The sequence below is a fragment of the Octopus sinensis genome, linkage group LG7, assembly GCF_006345805.1.
Source record: "Octopus sinensis linkage group LG7, ASM634580v1, whole genome shotgun sequence".
In the NCBI taxonomy this organism is placed as follows: Eukaryota; Metazoa; Mollusca; class Cephalopoda; order Octopoda; family Octopodidae; genus Octopus; species Octopus sinensis.
In genome coordinates this window covers 19,611,570-19,630,870 of record NC_043003.1, presented here as the reverse complement: position 1 = coordinate 19,630,870, position 19,301 = coordinate 19,611,570, and the positions used below count along the sequence as shown (strand labels likewise).

General features: G+C 34.9%; 1 protein-coding gene across 1 annotated transcript; it reads right to left on the bottom strand.

Annotated features, from left to right (window-relative positions):
• Window positions 1–1,108: 1,108 nt before the first annotated feature.
• Window positions 1,109–9,908, bottom strand: LOC115214022 (zinc finger protein 883-like). The gene is made up of 2 exons (XM_029783044.2): window positions 9,774–9,908; window positions 1,109–3,389 (listed from the first exon to the last, which is right to left on the bottom strand). The coding sequence occupies exon 2, from the start codon at window positions 3,226–3,228 to the stop codon at window positions 1,423–1,425; it is 1,806 nt and encodes a 601-aa protein (XP_029638904.1). The 5' UTR covers window positions 3,229–3,389; window positions 9,774–9,908; the 3' UTR covers window positions 1,109–1,422.
• Window positions 9,909–19,301: the final 9,393 nt, after the last annotated feature.

The window sequence follows — 19,301 nt, the reverse complement described above, 5'->3', positions numbered from 1 at the left end:
ATTATATATGATGGATAGACACCAGGGAAATATATCTCACATACATGTGATACAAAGGACATTCTCTAACATCATTCTATCAAAATGTCACAATAACACAATATACTACTTCATCCATTTCCCCCAAGATTTACTATAAATTCTGATATAAAACATCTATAGGCACCCTATTATTATATATTATTATGATGCAACAGTTTCTTTCTCATCATGCAATGATCTCCAGTTATGACAACAGTAGTTTCACCACTGGGGTTAATATATTTGAGATTAGTTAAAAATTTAAAAAAAGACAGTTACTAGTGAATATTTTACCAGAAAAATATGACCTCTACAAGTATGTTTACAAAGCGTTAATGTATTGGTCAGTGAGAATTTTATACTGCATTTTATCACAGTATAAATATATAATTTAATCGACTGCATGGTTATGCTAAGGAGCCAAATAAAATGCCTGTTCCACACGAATGTTTTACCATAGATATCACAATGGTATAAGAAAAAATTATGCACACGCTACAGAGCAAAGTTCATTCCCTCAAAAATACATTTGGTCACCTTCTGAAATGACTTCAGGTCAAGCATTTTTAGAGTTTATATTGTGTCCTCATGACTATGCAAATCTGAGTTTGCATTTTTTGTCATATCTACACCACTTGATGATTAATTCTGGATACTTATTGTCATTAAATCTAAATGAAGAGGCTGTGAACCAGTGATTTTTAGAAATTAGTTGGGTCTCACTCCAAGTATCTTTATGCCCACAGTAGGCTGCAGATCCAGGCAGTAAATTAGGTGAAGTATTTTAGTGCAAGAGATTGCCATGAGAAATCACTCAAAACTGAGATGCCTTGTATTTTTGGGGGACTTTAAGGCTTCCAGTTGTCTGTTGGTCAAGATCAGTGAAGATGAAGTTCAAGACTTTTACTGATTTATTTCTTTGTGCTGATAAAAGACACCATGTTGCAGTATATTTCCTGTTAACCCTTTCATTACTGTATTTATTTTGAGATGCTCTGTGTTTCTTTCAATTACTTTAAATATAACAAAAAATTTAGTAAAATAACTTAGTTATCATTCAGCTCATCATAGGAATACAAATTGTGACTAAGGTTTGGTAGAAGATTTTAATTCAAAACTTATGAAAACAAAACATTTGTACAACAGAGCCAGAGCCGGTTGCAGCCAGGTTGGTAACGAAAGGGTTAATGATGCTTTCATGAATCCCGATGTGAGGTGTTTAGTTTGAACATGGATGTTGCTACATGGAGAAATTTCAAGAATGATGGCTGGATTCATCTGCACAAGTGTTTCTTTTTAAAACGGTTGTATTTGTGGTGGTGAAATAGGAGGCATCATGAAGGAGATTTGTTGAGGTCAGTGTAGAACTTGAAATGATACACACAACAAATGTAGAAGTTTTTACAGCGGGTGTGTTGTATATTGGTGAGGTGGAGGATTCCATGAATTCTCTTGGCAAGGAACCAAATGACTCTGCTGCAGTTTGGGAGGCATGGGAGCTTCCAGGCTTTGTGGTGCACTAAAGAATTCTTTACTTTTCTGATGGTGGGTATCTATAGTATTGTTATGTGAGAATTGGTTACAATAGACATCATTTTGGTATGGTTGTTCATTTGCGTGAATACATTTATGCTCTGTTAAAATGTTACTTGTAGAGAATGTCTTACCACAAATATCACAAGAATATGGTTTTTCTCCATTGTGAGTACGTTTATGAAGCACCAAATAGTAATTTCGAGAGAATGTTTTACCACATATGTCACAATGGTAATCCTTTGTGTGAATGTGTTTGTGCCTAATTAAATATCTCTTCAGTGCAAATACTTTACCACAGACATCACACTGGTTTGAGTTGTCTGTGGGAGTATCTTTATTAAGAGGTGTTGAATTTTCAGTTTCAGTTAATTTTTCACCAGAGACATCATTACTTTGGTAAGACTCCTCACCTTTATGAGTACGTCTGTGCCTAAGTAAATACCTCTTCTGCGCAAATACTTTATTACAGATATCACACTTGTGCAATTTCTGACCAGTGTGAACATGCTTGTGAATAGCAAAATCTGCATGGATAGGGAATGATTTACCACAGATATCACAGTTGTAAGGTTTCTTCTTATTGTGGATACGTTTGTGCCTAATTAAATATCTTTTCCTTGAGAATATCTTACTACAGACATCACACTCATGAGATTTCTCTGAGTGAATAAGTTTATGAGAAGCTAAATGTTCATTGGTTGTGAACTTTTTATCACAGACATCACACGGGAAAGGTCTCTCAACAGTGTGAATGCGTCTGTGACGAGTTAAATCTCCAGTAATTGAAAATGTTTTACCGCAGAAATCACAGCTGAATGGTTTCTCACCTGTGTGAACAGTTTGATGATTAGTTAAGTGTCCACTTTGAGAGAATGCTTTACCACAGATATCACACTTGTATGGCTTCTTATCCGAATGAATACGTTTATGGCAAGATAAATTTCCAGTTGTCGAGAATGTTTTACCACAGATATTACACTCGTATGGTTTTTCACCTGTATGTTTGCGCTTATGACAAGTTAGATTTGCACTACCAGAGAATGATTTACCACAGATGTCACATTCATATGGCTTTTCCCCAGTATGAATACGCCTGTGACGTTTCAAGTATTCTTTCCGAGAAAATGCACTACTACAGCTATCACATTTGAATGGTTTCTCTCCTGAGTGAATATGTTTGTGATAATTTAAACTCACAAGTTTAGAGAACACCTTACCACAGATATCACATTCGTATGGTTTCTCATCGGTGTGAGTGCACTTATGGCTAGCTAACATCTTACTTTTAGAAAATTTCTTACCACAGATATCACAATGGTACACCTTAATCTCTGGCGAGATACATTTATGATTACATAAACTGTCTAATGACAAGAATGTTTTGCCACAGACATCACAATAGCTTGGGCTTTCACTCACATGTGTAAGTTCATGGAGAGTTAATTTAGTTTTCCGTGAGAATGTTTTATCACAGGTGTCACACTTGTACGGCTTTTTATCTATGTGGATATATTTGTGATTTGTCAAACTTTCAATGTCATTGAAGAGCTTGAAGCACACATCGCAAGTGTGTGATTTCTTCACTGCCTCAATCTGCATCTTAGGAGATAAATCTTTCTTATGAGTGTCTGTTTCATTAGGAACCTCACTCTTACATGCGGTTTCCTCCATAGTGTTGTCTGCCAGTCAGAAACTATAAACGTAAATCTTTTCTTAATAATTTTGGAAGTTACTTCAAGATTATACCATTGATGTCACATGTCTTTTTGATGAAATCATCCTCCAACCACATCTAACCTCTTTTCATTCCATGACCATTCGCGAGAGATTCCCTGAAATAATAGAAAAGTATAAAATTATAAAGAGCAATGGAATGTGAATATATACACAAAAGGCATCCATGCCAGCAGTACACAAAAGGCACTCACTACACTCTTAGAGTAGCTGGCATGAAGAAAGAATCCAGCCATAGACACCAAACCAAAAGTCTGGTATAGCACTCCAGCTTACCAGTGCCAGTCAAACTGTCCAACCCATGCCAGCATAGATAATGGACACTAAATGATGATGATGATAGAGAGCTCAAGCCTAACTTTAACTTCATCATTGGCTACAGACACCCAGTAAAATCACACATTCTTGTAGTAAATAACGATTCAAGGCATCCTGCCTTTTGGTTTAATTCAATTCTTTATCAATCTACCTTACATGTCAATAAGATTGTGACACTTGGGCAAGTGTCCCCTACAGCAGCCCTGGGCCAACCAATGCCTTTGAGTGAATCTGATAGCAAGAAACTGAGTGGAAGCCCATTGTGTGTATGAGTTTATATGTGTGTATTTATTTTGGTCATTTGACTGCAGCTATGCTGGAGCACCACCTTGTAGGGTTTTAGTCGGACAATTCAACCACAGGAGTTATTTTTTAAACCTAGCACATATTCTATTAGTTTCTTTGCTAAACCACTAAGTTATGGGAATGTAAACACACCAAGGCCAGTGTCTCACTACCAGATACACCAAATACAAAGAACTTGTTAGATTACACAAACTTTGACTTGTCATGATACAATCTGCTCTGTTGCTCATCTCTGGCCCTTACTAAGTTCATCCTTTCTCTCAACTGATTAATGGCAACAGTTGTAAATCCACCTAATTTTATTACCTTAATCCTCTAGGATTCAAATTACGATGACAAAAGTAATGCTTATATGAATTAATCATGCATTATCTCATAGCTTCAAGATTTCAATGATGGGATTATTTTTACCATGACATTGTGGGGTAGGTGTGAAAGACCAGATCTGGCCAGTTTGAACATAAAACTGGTATAATATCTGAGATAGATATGGCTGGTTTAAATGCTAAAAGGTTAAGCTCTTAAGTTCAGTGACCACATGTACAGTTTCTGTAGAGCCAAACCTAACACTCTCTAATACACAAATGGCTGCCCTTATTTTGAGCAATACAGTTGCCTTTCACATCAACAATTGGTCAACTCTGACATCAGAATATCTAAAGTTGCATGCTTATTGATTCCATTTCTCTTAGAATGGAAATTTCCTGCTCTATCACACAGTGCTATTTGATCTCTCACTCAAACTTACATTTCATCAAATCTGACATACACAAAAACTCTTCCTCCTGTACATTAATGATACTTTTTACTTTTCTTACTCTCATCACACACACACACACCCTCCTATGCATGTGTCATTAGTTTTCTACTTTTTGAAATGTCACACACAAGCATCACCCATATGCACACAACACAGCAGAACTTTCTTGCTTCCATGCATCACACACCCTATAGGCTCTCTCCAACCAAAACTTTTAATCCTTGACCAAAAAGTATTTCTATTAACTTGGCAGAATTCTCTTTATATCCCTCCACATCTCACCTATGAAGGTTCTATAAGTAATTCTCGTAGAGAAAGCCTGCATATTTGCTGTCCACATAGCATCCAACACCATGCTGTACACACTGGAATATATCTTCTAAACTATCCCTTTCTATCCTATGAGGCTCACTACATGACATACATACCAAGGGTGGAAGTACCTCGCATCAAAGTAACAGACCACTGCCTTGACACCTCCTCCAAACTATGTGCCCAAAAGTGAACTCTTATCCTCACCAAACTCTTCAATCTCTTCTTTCGGGACCCATCTAGATCTTTGGAACCCATGTTACAGTATGTTCCTCTTTAAGAAGAGTACCTTTCCTGACCCTAGCAAATATTGTTGTAATAGCTACTTGCAATATCTCAATGATGAAGGAGACAATCATTAACAGCCACATTCTCCAAAATGTTAATTATCTCATCCTCTTAAATTACCACCAGTATGGTTTCTGCAAAACCAAATTCACCAGACATCTACTCGTCTACATTACTTGTCTATGAGTCCTTGCCCTCAAAAAATCTGATGCAAACATTCATGTATAGCATGCAAAATTGAGAGATTTATCAGTATCTCATCTTATCTGGATCAGTGCAACAATAGCATGCATGATTGGAGTTCTCTCTGACCAACACTACCAAAATTATATGTTCTCCATAGTTTGGTTTTCTTCCCTTCTCCCATATACATTAACAACCTATATGCCATCACCAGTAACAGCATTTATTCCATACCATTCTCCTTAACCCTTTAGTGTTCGCATTATTGTGCCAAAATTAATGCTTTTTAATCCACATTGTTTTGAACTAATCATGCATTATCTTGTAGCTATGAAATTTTGATGAGGTAACTGTTAATTTTTAAAACGATATTGTAGGGTTGGTGTGAGAGACCAGATCTGGCCAGTTTGACCATAAAACAGGCAGAATACTTTTGGCCGGATATGGCTGGTTTAAATGCTAAAGGGTTAAAGAGTTAGCCTTATCTTACATTATAACTGCACTGACTCCATAAGCAGAAATATCAAAAGAATTATCCAAGAGTTTTACCAGTCACATCTTTCTATAATACAAAAACACTTCAAATGGCTGTCACATCAAAATTCTGTCCCACGTTAGCTTTTGTAGGCTTTCAGTTTCATACTGCATGTCTCTGCCAACAGCAACAATACAGTTGAATGGCTTTCATCCTTTATAATCGTGCAGAACCATACAAATAACATCTGATATGGTCAAGTGATCAGCACAATAGCAGTGGCAAACAAAGCCTACTCTACATTAAATAATACTAGAGCTGAGTAGAATGTATCCATAAACCTTCTCATTGGTCTGAAGGTCATGCAATAAGATGCTCTGAGCAATAAAAAGCTTGGCATATGTACCATCAAGGCAGTCTTGAAGCTGCTCCTTCACAATCCTCGTTTCAACTCCAGAGAAAAGAATACTCTCTACAAATGCCCAGAGAGAAGGCCAACATTGTTGACTTTGAAATGCTCGATTGCCAGATGTTTTGAAGCTTGTTACATGTAACATAGGATTGTCTTTAGTGTGTCAGGAAGCCTTTCTTACTGTGAACAACATAAGGCCTGAGGTACTTGAAGTCACTGACCTCCCTGAGTTATGGAGCCATCATCAGAATAAATTGGCAAGTGGTTTTCATTCTCATTGATGGACATTTACTCAGTCTTCTTCACAAAAATCTTTTTAAAATTACAACACATAAATAAAACAATACTATATTCCACTCACTGCTAAACATGAAAAGCATTAAAGTAGGAGCCCCAGTATTTCTACAAGTGCTTTCACTGCCATCAATGAAAATCTTTCCAAATGAACACACCCTCAACATAGCAGAGACTGGCCTTTTGCAGAGCCTAAAAAATACCTTTGCCTCTAAACATTACTACCCTTTTACATATCTCAAGTGAGACCCCACAATTGAGTACTGTCCCTACATCGGAGACTGTGTTGCCACTACACATACATTGTAGATCATACCTCTCTCCCCACCAAAGGAACTGATTGGCATGAAGTCATTCACCAACCTCTAGACCAAAGATATACTTTTTTTTTTTTTTTTTCTACAGCTACTACAATTGCTCTGCTGCTTGGAGGTGGCTGGTTTCATGCCACCTCCACTCTTAATTCACCCATCTCTCCTACTTCCACCACCTGTATCGTGCCTGCCTCTTCTGGCCCAGTAACGTCCTCTTAGAATGTAAATATTGAGTTGTTGCTTGGAAAGAACGATTAGCCATTTTCGTTATTTTGTGGAATTTGTACAAACAGCGTGGAATCTTCCAAGGGGCGAATTAGGAGCCAGCTTAAATATTAATATGAATCAAGCAGCGAGCTGAAATAGTCCGACACTGATTAAGTTTTGTATCTACACAGATGGTTTTTCAACAACATATTGCATAAATTTATCTCCAATGATTTTTAAAATATGTAAAATAAAACTTGTAACATGTTTCTGTGTAGCTTTTCTATATAGTATATAATATATGCTTCTGCTAAATAATGCAAGCTGTTTCATTCTTCGCCTTTACAAACAAAACGAAAAAAAACTTTCATAATTTATATGTAAAATAAAATTTGCAATATCATTGTCCTGACGTACACATACAGATATTACGAAACCCAGAGTTTGTCGCATGAAAGCGCGAAATTATCTGTAACTCCCTTTTTTTTTTATAATTTTCGACTTAGAAAATTATTTTGAAATTTTGAAAACATACATTTTGTAGAATCGTAAAGTCTGAACTTCCAATAAAAATAGTCGAAAAAGTTTTAAAATGAAAGGTAGAGGGAGGGGCAAATAAAAAAAAAAAAAAACGAAATTTTGATTTTATTACTACAGAATCAGTCTTCCATATTGAAACAGAAATCCCAAGAAACTCCCAAACACGGCCGGTTAAATGGTGTACATCCACCAGAATTCCGTGGCTTCAAAATAAAATAAATAAATAACGAAAAATACGAATGTGGAAACAAACAAACAAAAATCACAAATTCAATTTTTAAGCTCTGCCTTTTCGTAAAACTGCTAAATCTTCCATCATTATAAAATAATGACGGCTAGTGGTGGCGAATGTATACCGATCTAATTCAAATTTTTAAACTACCCTAACTATATATAAACAGTATTTTGTAGTCATGGGTTAATAAAAACTTTCTAAAACTGTGTAAATGTTTCTTCACGCGTGTAAACACCTGTGATTCTTCCTAACAGATTAAATATACATTTCAAAAAGCTCATTTGAATGTTTGCCAACATTTGAAATGACCCTGTCACAACCATTTCTATTAAGGACGATAAATATAACACGTGTATACATACACACTGCTTTTTATAACAAGAAGGGTGAAGATATTTAATGGAATTTTATTGGAGGTGTGTGATTAATAATTTGAACCTGCAAATTTTTTTAAAATTTATAAACAAATCAGAAAATTCTCGAGGAAAACGAAATAGAAAATTAAGTAATCGGCTGGTTGTGTATCTCGATATACATGAGAGGGGAGAACAAAAGATGAACAAAGTGAAATTTTACAAGTTTTATTTTTGTTGAAGCTTAAGCTTTGATGCTTAAATTAGAAAAATTTCGAAATTTTCGAAATCGAAAATACAAAATGGGAGGGTACTTGTTCTGAAACTCTTGAGAGAATTTTCGAGAAAAAGGTTATGAAGGGAGCTTATTTTGAACTTCACCAGAAAAAAAATAGGTGAAAGAAATTGTTGTATAGAGAGCTCAGGTGCTGAGATAATGTAGTATACCTAATCAGAATCATAAATAGTATTTTTGTATTAATAAATTGTTTTTAAATTATTTAATTTTCACATATTCGTTAAATTGTACGCACACGTGACAGTGGGGCACTTTTGGATATGTAGCAAGTTTTTGAATTAAACGGTTTGTGTAATTAACAAGGTTGTTAATTAACTACGAGGAAGAGGCAACTATTACATAAGCTAATATTTTAAAACTTACAATTAAATATTGCTGGGATAACAAACAGAAAAGAGAAAAATCGTTAAGTTTATAGTTATATCTTCACGATGGCGAGGTGGGATAGAAACACAGTGTTTTAACTTCATTTAAACATTTATTGTATGTATTACGGTGTCAAAATTAGATACTACTAATTATTCGTTGCTCGAAACTGCGACCTGATTGCTAACATTTGAAGCAATCGTTTTAGGTTCAACACGCATTCTCAGATCAACACCCTTGCCTGGCAAGTACACCTCCCTAATTATTATCTCTCTACCCGAGCTGAAAGACTGAAATTTGAGAAGTGTTTGTTTCAGGAACAGAAATGGGTAAATGTAAGGAAACAGTAGTAAAAATAATTGCAAAATATAAAAGTAACGAGTTCGTAATAGTACAAAGAACTTATTAAACAGCATTGCTTTTATATGTTATATATATATATATTTTTTTTAATGTTTGAAACTACGACATATCTACAACTAGTATGCCTGCCACTTCCGACTTTTGTTTTTATAAATCGGAATCTTAACACCATTTGAAAGGTCTTTGTAGAAGATTTCATTTAAAAATATATCCATTTTTGTTTTAAGTTATGAGGAAACAATGTCGGTGGAGTGGAAGACACACTTGTTTAGTATGCCAAAAACATAATTAATGAACCAGATACTAATCAAGAGTAGAGGTATATAACGACAAAAGTAAGTTACTTCACAGCTTTGTAAACTACTTCAAAGTTTTCCTATCGTACCAAGTGTGTAAAACATTCAATCTGATCAACCTAAAGATAATCAAGAGTAGAGGTATATATGTATACAACTTACTGTGTTGTATTTTTTCTGCGCTATTTCGTGTGTAGTTAGATGTAATAAATGAGGAAATGTGTGGACATTTAACAAAAATACAATTACATTAGAATGTTCATAAAGACATTACCGATAAGATAGCAGAAACTAAGTGATAACATTTCACTAACTAATCGACAATATCAGTAGCCTAATTTTCGTAGCAGCTGATTAATGAAAAAAAAAAAATGTATTTATAAATGTATATCTATATATATATTGCATATATATATATATATATATATATATATATATATATATATATGTAAGTGTAAATATATATATATATATATACATACATACATACATACATATATAGGTGTGTATATATATATATACATACATACATATATTATATATATATATATATACACACACATGCACATGTATATATATATATATATATATATACATATATATATATATTCGTGTACACACGAATACATTTAGACACAAGTATGTATTATGTATATTTATTTATACGCGTTTATGCTTATACATTCATAATTTATATTTCACGTATATAGTTAGCCAATAAGCTATCATGGCGCGTGCATTTAAATATACTTAATTGTCCCTCCAAATCGTAGGCGTGGGCATGGCTGTGTGGTTAGGGAGCTTGCTTTCTAGCTACATGGTTTCGGGTTCAGTCCCACTACGTGGCACTTTGGGTAGGTGTCTTTCACTATAGCCCCGAGCTGACCGGAGCTTTGTGATTGAATTCGGTAGGTGGAAGTTACTGCCGTGTGTGTACATGTACGTGTAGGTGCTTGTGCCTCTCCCAAAGAGAGAGAGGGAAAAACTACCTCGCTTGGCAACAGGTGGGGGTTGGCGTCAGGAAGGGCATCCGGCCGTAGAAACTTGCCACACGCATAGCGCTGCGTATATGTGCATACATTTTTTTATTGCATATGTGCAAAAGTTACTATTTATTTTTTTTATTGTATATGTGCAAAAGTTACCGTTTATTTTGATAATTATTTTACTTGCTTTAAATGACATTTTTACGGGGGTAATGTAGTATCTAATTTTGACACCGTAATACATACAAAAGTTGTGTCATACGTTATACACTCCAGACCAAATGGCGTGTTCAGTCACTCCTTGCGAATATCATTGCAAAGGCGTTGACACTCGCTGCACTGGTCACCCCACATCGCGGGGTTCATTTCTCAGACGGATCGCAGTTGTCACGATTTTGTAGAGGAAATCAGCAGAATCGTAATTTACATCCATGAAACCACGTATTTCTGCACAGTTTCATTTACAAAAATTCCTTTTTCAGAATGTTGCGATGTAACAAACACGGAGTAGAGCAACAACTGCTTTGTGGTGCACCTGAGCACTGTATACAATAATTTCATGATCATTATTAGGATCTTTTCACTTTGACCAAAGATCCTATTATTATGCCGAAACAATTACTAAACAATCAAAAATTTTAAAAAAGTCGAATTCAAGAGAAATTCAAGCGAAACCGTCAGATGAGCCATGATTCTGTACAAGAATCACTTTAAAGTTTTCCTAACTTAATGCAATAATAAAATGCACATCAGAAAACGTGTATTTGGATCTTTTCGGTTTGAACGGCAGTTTTTTCTAGCGATGTCATATGAAATTGTCACCCATAATTATGACCCTAGTATCGATCTATTGCATTTCAATCTGTTTTAGGGTTAGGGTTAGGGGTGGGGAGAAGGGTATCTTTTTTTTCTTCACAAATGTAAATAAACCCAATCTGTTTCTTAAACGAGGGACATATTCATACGGCACAGAATGTTTTCACCTCAATAGACGTCATTGATTGGTTGAAATTGCAGAAATTGAAAAAAAATATATATATATCTTACAAACAATAGAATTTCCTCAAGAAAGCCAATAGAAAAAGATGTTTTATAAACACATTTTACCAGTATACAAAGTTCAAAAGTGTTTAGTTACGTGGTAATTATTTTTAAAAACTGCCGTTCAAACCGAAAAGATCCCTGATGTGTATTTTATCATAGTATCAAGCCCTTTTGTTCACAATAGTTTATTATAATACCTACCACCACAGTGAATATTTTACCCGCGGAACCACCTAAAATGTACATATATGTTTTAAAAGTACTAGATTAATAATACTACCGTTTAAATAGCGAAAATTAGTGATCAAAATTCCTCATTTACAACATTAATTCAAATGGCTCGGACCCATGACGACAATAACTTCATGGGTTATTTATATCGTGATTCGTTATTTGCCTTTTATATCAACATGTTGAAATATATCGTTTTCTTTACTCTTTTTGTGGCGTGTGTGTGTGCATAATACTGAATTTGCATCGCTAACTTAAGACAATTGGTGCGGAAGTACAAAATTTATACCCTGAAAAAATTCAAATTTATCAGAAAGCTAGCGATGAATTCCAACACAAAAGCCTCTTAGACTTAAACGACATTGAAGAGTCAATAAATTTTTTCTAGGACACAAATTTAGTACAAATTACTGCGACTGCCTAAAGCTGGTTAAAGCCTTGCATATACGGAAAATGAGTCGGTGTCCTCTATCGCTTTGTGTTTCCTTCTATCATATTCCCTCTCATTTTACGCCAACTCCAGCAGATACACATGCACATACGTACACGGTCACATACACACACATAATTAATGTCATTGACAGTAACTTTGAAGTTCCACCTGTAGTGGCATAGACATGAGTCCACAGTTATATCATTTTTACACTGTATCAATTATCAAAACGTCTTGTAACTAATACATATATAAATAATTAGTTACAGGACGTTATATCTTTATATATAAAAGTGAAGTTGTATGTCTGTCTCCTACGATTTAGATTCCTAACTACTCCCACATTTTGCGGTGCAGTTTAACCAAATTCGGGTATCTTATAGTCGTAATTCATATCGAGCCCTTCTGGGTATTAGCGCGCGTCTACGATGAGTCTACGATTTAAAAAAAAATTTACCATAATTTTTTTCCATTTTAATGCATTTTTCGCTATTATATAAGGGAAGTAACTCTCTAAAAATGTCTACAATGAGTCAACGATTTTTTAAAAGAATTACCATCATTTTTTTGCTATATTTTGGCTATAACTCTCTAAAAATGCTTATATAGTTATTTCCCTTACAAACCCGAGCAACGCCAGGCGATACTGCTAGTATACATATAAGGCAGTGTCCCAGGGTGGCCACAGCCTAATGACTGTAACAAGTAAAAGATAATTATATGCCTGTGCGCGCACGCACTCATATTTATGTGTATGTACATGTATATACGAGATACGAGTGCGTGCGTGCAAAATTGTTGCATTTTTGTTTTACCTTCCTTCTTCTACAACAATAAAGATAGACAACCATTTCATCTAGGAATGTATGTTTTGTGAGCATATTCCATAAAAATTTCCCGTGTTTGTTTATGTATTTATACACTGAACGACATATCAGGGAAATTATTTGAAAAACATGAATTACCTACATGACATGGTAATTGTTTTTATAATTTGTTCCAGAACTGCACGAAACACTCAGTCCTTGGTTTCTGTTGCTTCTGATAAATAGTATATGTGTGTGTGTGTGTATATATGTATATATATATATATATATATATATATATATATATATATATATATGTGTGTGTGTGTGTGTGTGTGTGTGTGTGTGTGTGTGTGTGTGTATATATATATATATATATATATATATATTATATATATATATATACATATATAATATCAACAATTGAGGGTAAAATTACCGCGAGAACCAAGGCAGTATGACAGAGAGAAATGAATTATAATATCAAGCCCTAATTATATAATATATACATATATAGATATATATATATATACATATCACTATGGGATATATATATATATATATATATATATATATATATGTGTGTGTGTGTGTGTGTATATATATATATATATATATATAGATATATATATATACATATCACTATGGGATATCAGTTATCCAATATACTGCCAGTGAAGTACCCAAAAGGCAAATTCATAAATGCTTACGATTGCAATGCAATTAGTTCATTTATTGTATTAGATGGGCGAAGGTAAAATGTTTTACCTCAAATTCATAATACAAAATAAGAAAATGGAGGAATAGATTCCTTTCAATCATCAACTTACAGATAATACCAATTGATAAATTATATGAATTGGTATTATCTGTAAGTTGATGATTGAAAGGAAATTATTCCTCCATTTTCTTATTTTGTATAGGTGTATATATATATACACACATACACGTGTGTGAATATATATATATATATATATATACACACACGTGTGTGTGTATATTTATACACACACACACGTGTGTGTGAATATACACGAATACATTTAGACACAAGTGTGTATATTTATTTATACGCGTATGCATATTTATTCATACGCGTTTATGCTCATAATTGTGTATATACATTCATAATTTATATTTCACGTATCTTGTCAGCCAATAAGCTGTCATGGCGCGTGCATTTAAATATACTTAATTGTCCCTCCAAATCGTAGGCGCGGGCATGGCTGTATGGTTAGGGAGCTTGCTTCCTAGCTACATGGTTTCGGGTTCAGTCCCACTGCGTGGCACTTTGGGTAGGTGTCTTCCACTATAGCCCCGAGCTGACCGGAGCTTTGTGATTGAATTCGGCAGGCGGAAGTTACTGCCGTGTGTGTACATGTACGTGTAGGTGCTTGTGCCTCTCTCAAAGAGAGAGAGGGAAAAACTACCTCGCTTGGCAACAGGTGGGGGTTGGTGTCAGGAAGGGCATCCGGCCGTAGAAAGCTTGCCACACGCTTAGCGCTGCGTATATGTGCATACATTTTTTTTATTACAAAAGGGATATCCAGATAGTACGATTGTTTCATGCGACTCCATTTAATAGGACAATGCAATCATTTTATTACATCAATTTAAAACGTAGAGCAATCTTCAGCTGCACAAAGATATAGAATTTAATTAAATTAGAAGGACACATTAGTATAATTTTACCCACAATCACCAAGAGGTTGAGAAGATAGACAAAGAACATGTTTTACCAACATCATAGTTGCAACTATTGCTTATTTTGATTTTTATCACCCTATTTTGAAATTTTATGGATACTAAATTCTGGTTCTTCAACTTAAGTACCATATTCATCTGAATCTAAATTTTTACTGAACTCATCATCCATACCTAGTATATATATATAGTCCATTGTTTTAATATTTACTTTTCCATGCTTACATGGGACAGATGAAATTTGCTGAGGTAGATTTTCTACACCCAGATGCACTTCCTGTCAGCAACTTCACATTGTTCATACATCTAGCTCTTTCTTTCTCTCTGTCTCTGTCTCTCTCTCTCTCTCTCTCTCTCTCTCTCTCTCTCTCTTTCCTATGCCTCTCTTTCTCCCTGCTCTTTCTCAACTCATGCCATCCAAATAGCCAAGAAAGACAGAATATGCTGTTCAGCTATGTCTACTACTTACATTTGTATTCCTTCAACTAAAATAGAGAGTTTCATTTATGTGACTTCTAAAGAAGGCTGGAACATTACAATGGCGTTGTCCAGCCTGGTGCTAAACCCAAACACCTTCTAAGATGCAAAAATATGATACATGTGAGAATTTGCATGTCTTAAAGAATATGTGCCACTAAACTGAAGCCATTTGCATAAAAGGGATCATGAATAAAGGATTCTAAAACTTCTACTTTGGTATAAGCCATCACAAATTGTGAGATGACCAGAAGATCGTTACTTCACATATGTAATGAGTAAATTAAACTTATTAATTGGGTTGCATCAAATGTAATAGCTGAATTGAAGGTATAAATGATATTTGTGTTATTAGGATGTTGAGGTTTAGTAAGTCAATAAGGCTGCATGTTGGTTAATTTATAGGTCATGGAATAAACGACAGAAATAGATCATAGTTAATATAACTTTTATTCAACTATTAACAATTTTATTCATAACTTCTTCAAGCTGGAAATAAATTACAACTGTTTAGAGAAGTTCTATCATTGTAGATGTCGAAGACTTGGTTAACCCTTTTGTTACCAAACCAGCTGAAACCGGCTCTGGCTCTGAGTACAAATGTCTTGTTTTCATAAGTTTTGAATTAAAATCTTCCACCAAACCTTAGTCACAGTTTATGTTCCTAACACTAGCTTAATGATAACCAAGTTATTTTACTAAATTCTTTGTTATATTTAAAATTAATTGAAAGAAATACAGACAGAGCATCTCAACATAAATACAGTAACGAAAGGGTTAATGTGAAAGGAAGCAGACAGTAATAAGGCTAGTGTGGTTTTCATTGATGATAAGAGAAAACAAGAGAGATGCTACCTCTGCTACAGGTGCCAAATAAGAGGGGAGAATTCTATTTAGTATTTTGTTTTTATAACAATCCAGTCCCCCCCACTTTTTTTTTGCTCCATTTTTCTTTTTCATCTTTTTAAAGTGTAGTTAGGAAAATCAAATCAAATAATATTCCATAACTAAAACATGTCAAAGTGATAATGAATATTTCATGGGTTATCAAGGTTGAACTGGACTTGACCCAAGATGGCGAGGAATTTGACTGATGACTTCTGAATGCAAATCCAGAGAACAACGGAAAGAAGTTTGCAGAAACATTTAGACTATGGTTTCAATTCCTGGTTGAGGATCCAAGGTCTAATCACTTCAAATATATCCAAAAGAGCAAACAGCAGCAAAATATAAGGAAAATTGTTGTCACCTTGTTTGACAAGAATGAGTCTTGCCATGTTTAGATGGACAGTGACCAATGTCTCCATTTCATCAGAGGAAAATTTAATTATTGATACAAAGTTTGCAGGATATTTTTCCATGGGGATGTCCAATTCAGAGTATCAAAAGTTTGTTAGATCAACCTGAGTGAAAGTCATGTCCAATGTTCTTCTGCCATAATGAAAACCAGTGGTGAGCTGGCAGAAATGTTAGCACACCGGGCGAAATGCTAAGCGGTATATCGTCTGCTGTTATGTTCTAGGTTCAAATTCCGCCAAGGTCGACTTTGCCTTTCATCCTTTTGAGGTCGATTAAATAAGTACCAGTTACACACTGGATTCAATATAATTGACTTAATCTGTTTGTCTCCTCTATGTTTAGCCCCTTGTGAGCAGTAAAGAAATAAGAAAGAAATAATGGAAACTACACTGAGATTCAGGAAGGTCATCAATTACAATTCAATTACAAATAAAAAGAATACTTATTAAAAATCCAGTATAAACAACTGAGACAGTATTTAACTAAAACAGCTTTCTATGTATCATAGTTAATGTATACAAATAGTCAATAGGACAGTTACTGCAGTATTTGTTCTGCTTCTCTTATGGGCTTGTTGTGTTAAAAACACAATAAGTATCAAAGGCAGATGAAAATTCATCCTAGCAGCAGCCTACAAGAGTGCTGGATGCATTTCAGCCTTGTTAGGCCTTTTCAATGATCAGGTGGGAATTTGTACTCTCTGATATAGGAAAAGTGAATAAAAGCATTCACTAATATTATAAATAACCACTTGGTTGATTAAAAATCAGTATGCAATTGAGGCAGTATTTAATTAAAACAGCCATCTATGAATCATACTTAATGTATTAACACTGTTGATAGGCCAGTTACTGTGGTATTTGTCCTAAAATAATATCTCTGGACTTACTGTGTTAAAAACACAATAAATATCAGAAACAAATGAAAATTCATCCCAGCAGAAGCCAACAAGTACATGCCATGGAAATAGTCGAAATGCATTTGGTACTCTCACTGGTTGCTGCTTGAATAAATTTGCATTTCCCTCTGATATTTATTGTGTCAATGATTGCTATTAATGCATGCAGAGTGTATACATTGTGATGTAAAGATGCCTGCTTCTTAGAAGTGAAGCTTGCCAACCACCAACAGTAGAGCTATGCCTCTATAGCTGCCACATTGTATTTTGTCACTCTTTCCTTTATAAAGAAATTGAAGTCCTTCAAAATAGCACCAACTCTCAAGACTATACTAATAAACTCATCTCTGTGTGATATGATTGCCACCAAAGGACAAGACTTTAGTACAGATTCCATCTTCACTAGGAGCCTTACTTTGATTCAATTTACTAATTGCCTTTGCTGCTTAATCTACTGTGAAGGAATTTGTCCAAAATAACGATAGGTGTTTGTTCAGGGATTCCAATCACAAAAGATTCACTGTTTAACAGCTAGAATAGTATTCAACCTTATTTCTTTATTTCCCACAAGGGGGTAAACATAGAGGGGACAAACAAAAGGATTAAGTCGATTACATCGACCCCATTGTGTAACTGACACTTAATTTATCAACCCCGAAAGGATGAAAGGTAAAGTCGACCTCGGCAGAATTTGAACTCAGAACATAACAGCAGACGAAATACTGCTAGCATTTTGCCCGGCGTGCTAATGTTTCTGCCAGCTCATTGCCTTTGAATTAGGTTGAATAGTATTTAACCTAATGACCAGCAAACTCTGTTAATTTAGTGAATAGAGCCATCTCAAGAAAGAAAAGAAGGCAGTTCTAGACTCTTAGGTCCATAAGCCTGTGTCATGTGATGATTGTGCTTCTTAATGATTTTATCATGAAACCTCTCACTAACTGTTCTTCATCTACTTGAGTGATTGCCAAAGTTCAGATTTTATATTCTAGTAATGAACAAGTGCCAAATTGTGATGCTCGCTAGATAGCCTATCATGCAGTAAAATGCTGTGAACACCAGACATCACAACTAAAATTCATCAACCCAGTCCCTACGATTGGCTGTAACACATCCTAATGCACGGAAAACAGTGTCTTGAAACTCTTCCCATGTGGGATGAATAATTTTGATCACATGTCTTATGGACATTCAAGCACTAAAGAATCTTACCTGGTTCTCTGCTTTCTCTCACTTTAAAAATATTTGGAACTTTGGTTTGCACTAATCAAATGGTCTATCCAACACCAAGCTATTAAAGAGGGCTTGACATACACAACATTTTGGATATTGTGTTTGCAAGTGATTATATAATACAGTAAGTGCCAAGTCTTAGACTTCAAATACTAGATTCGATAGATACACTGTACATCCATGTTGTTGTAAGATAACCTTTGTGTGACAATATATAGGCCATACAGGGCGGCAAGCTGGCAGAATTGTTAGCATGCCGAGCAAAATGCTTAGCAGTATTTCGTCCGCCGCTATGTTCTGAGTTCAAATTCTGCTGAGGTCAACTTTGCCTTTCATCCTTTCGGGGTCAATTAAATAAGTACCAATTAAGCACTGGGGTCGATGTAATCTACTTAATTCCTTTATCTGTCCTCTCTATGTTTAGTCCCCTATGGGCAATAAAGAAATAAATATATAGGCCATATTCCTCACAAAGTTCAGAGGGCGTGGGATTGCTGTTACTCAACCGACATCATCAGCATCAATTAATGTCCATTTTCCATGCTGGCATCATTTGGCTGGTTTGACAGGATCTAGCAA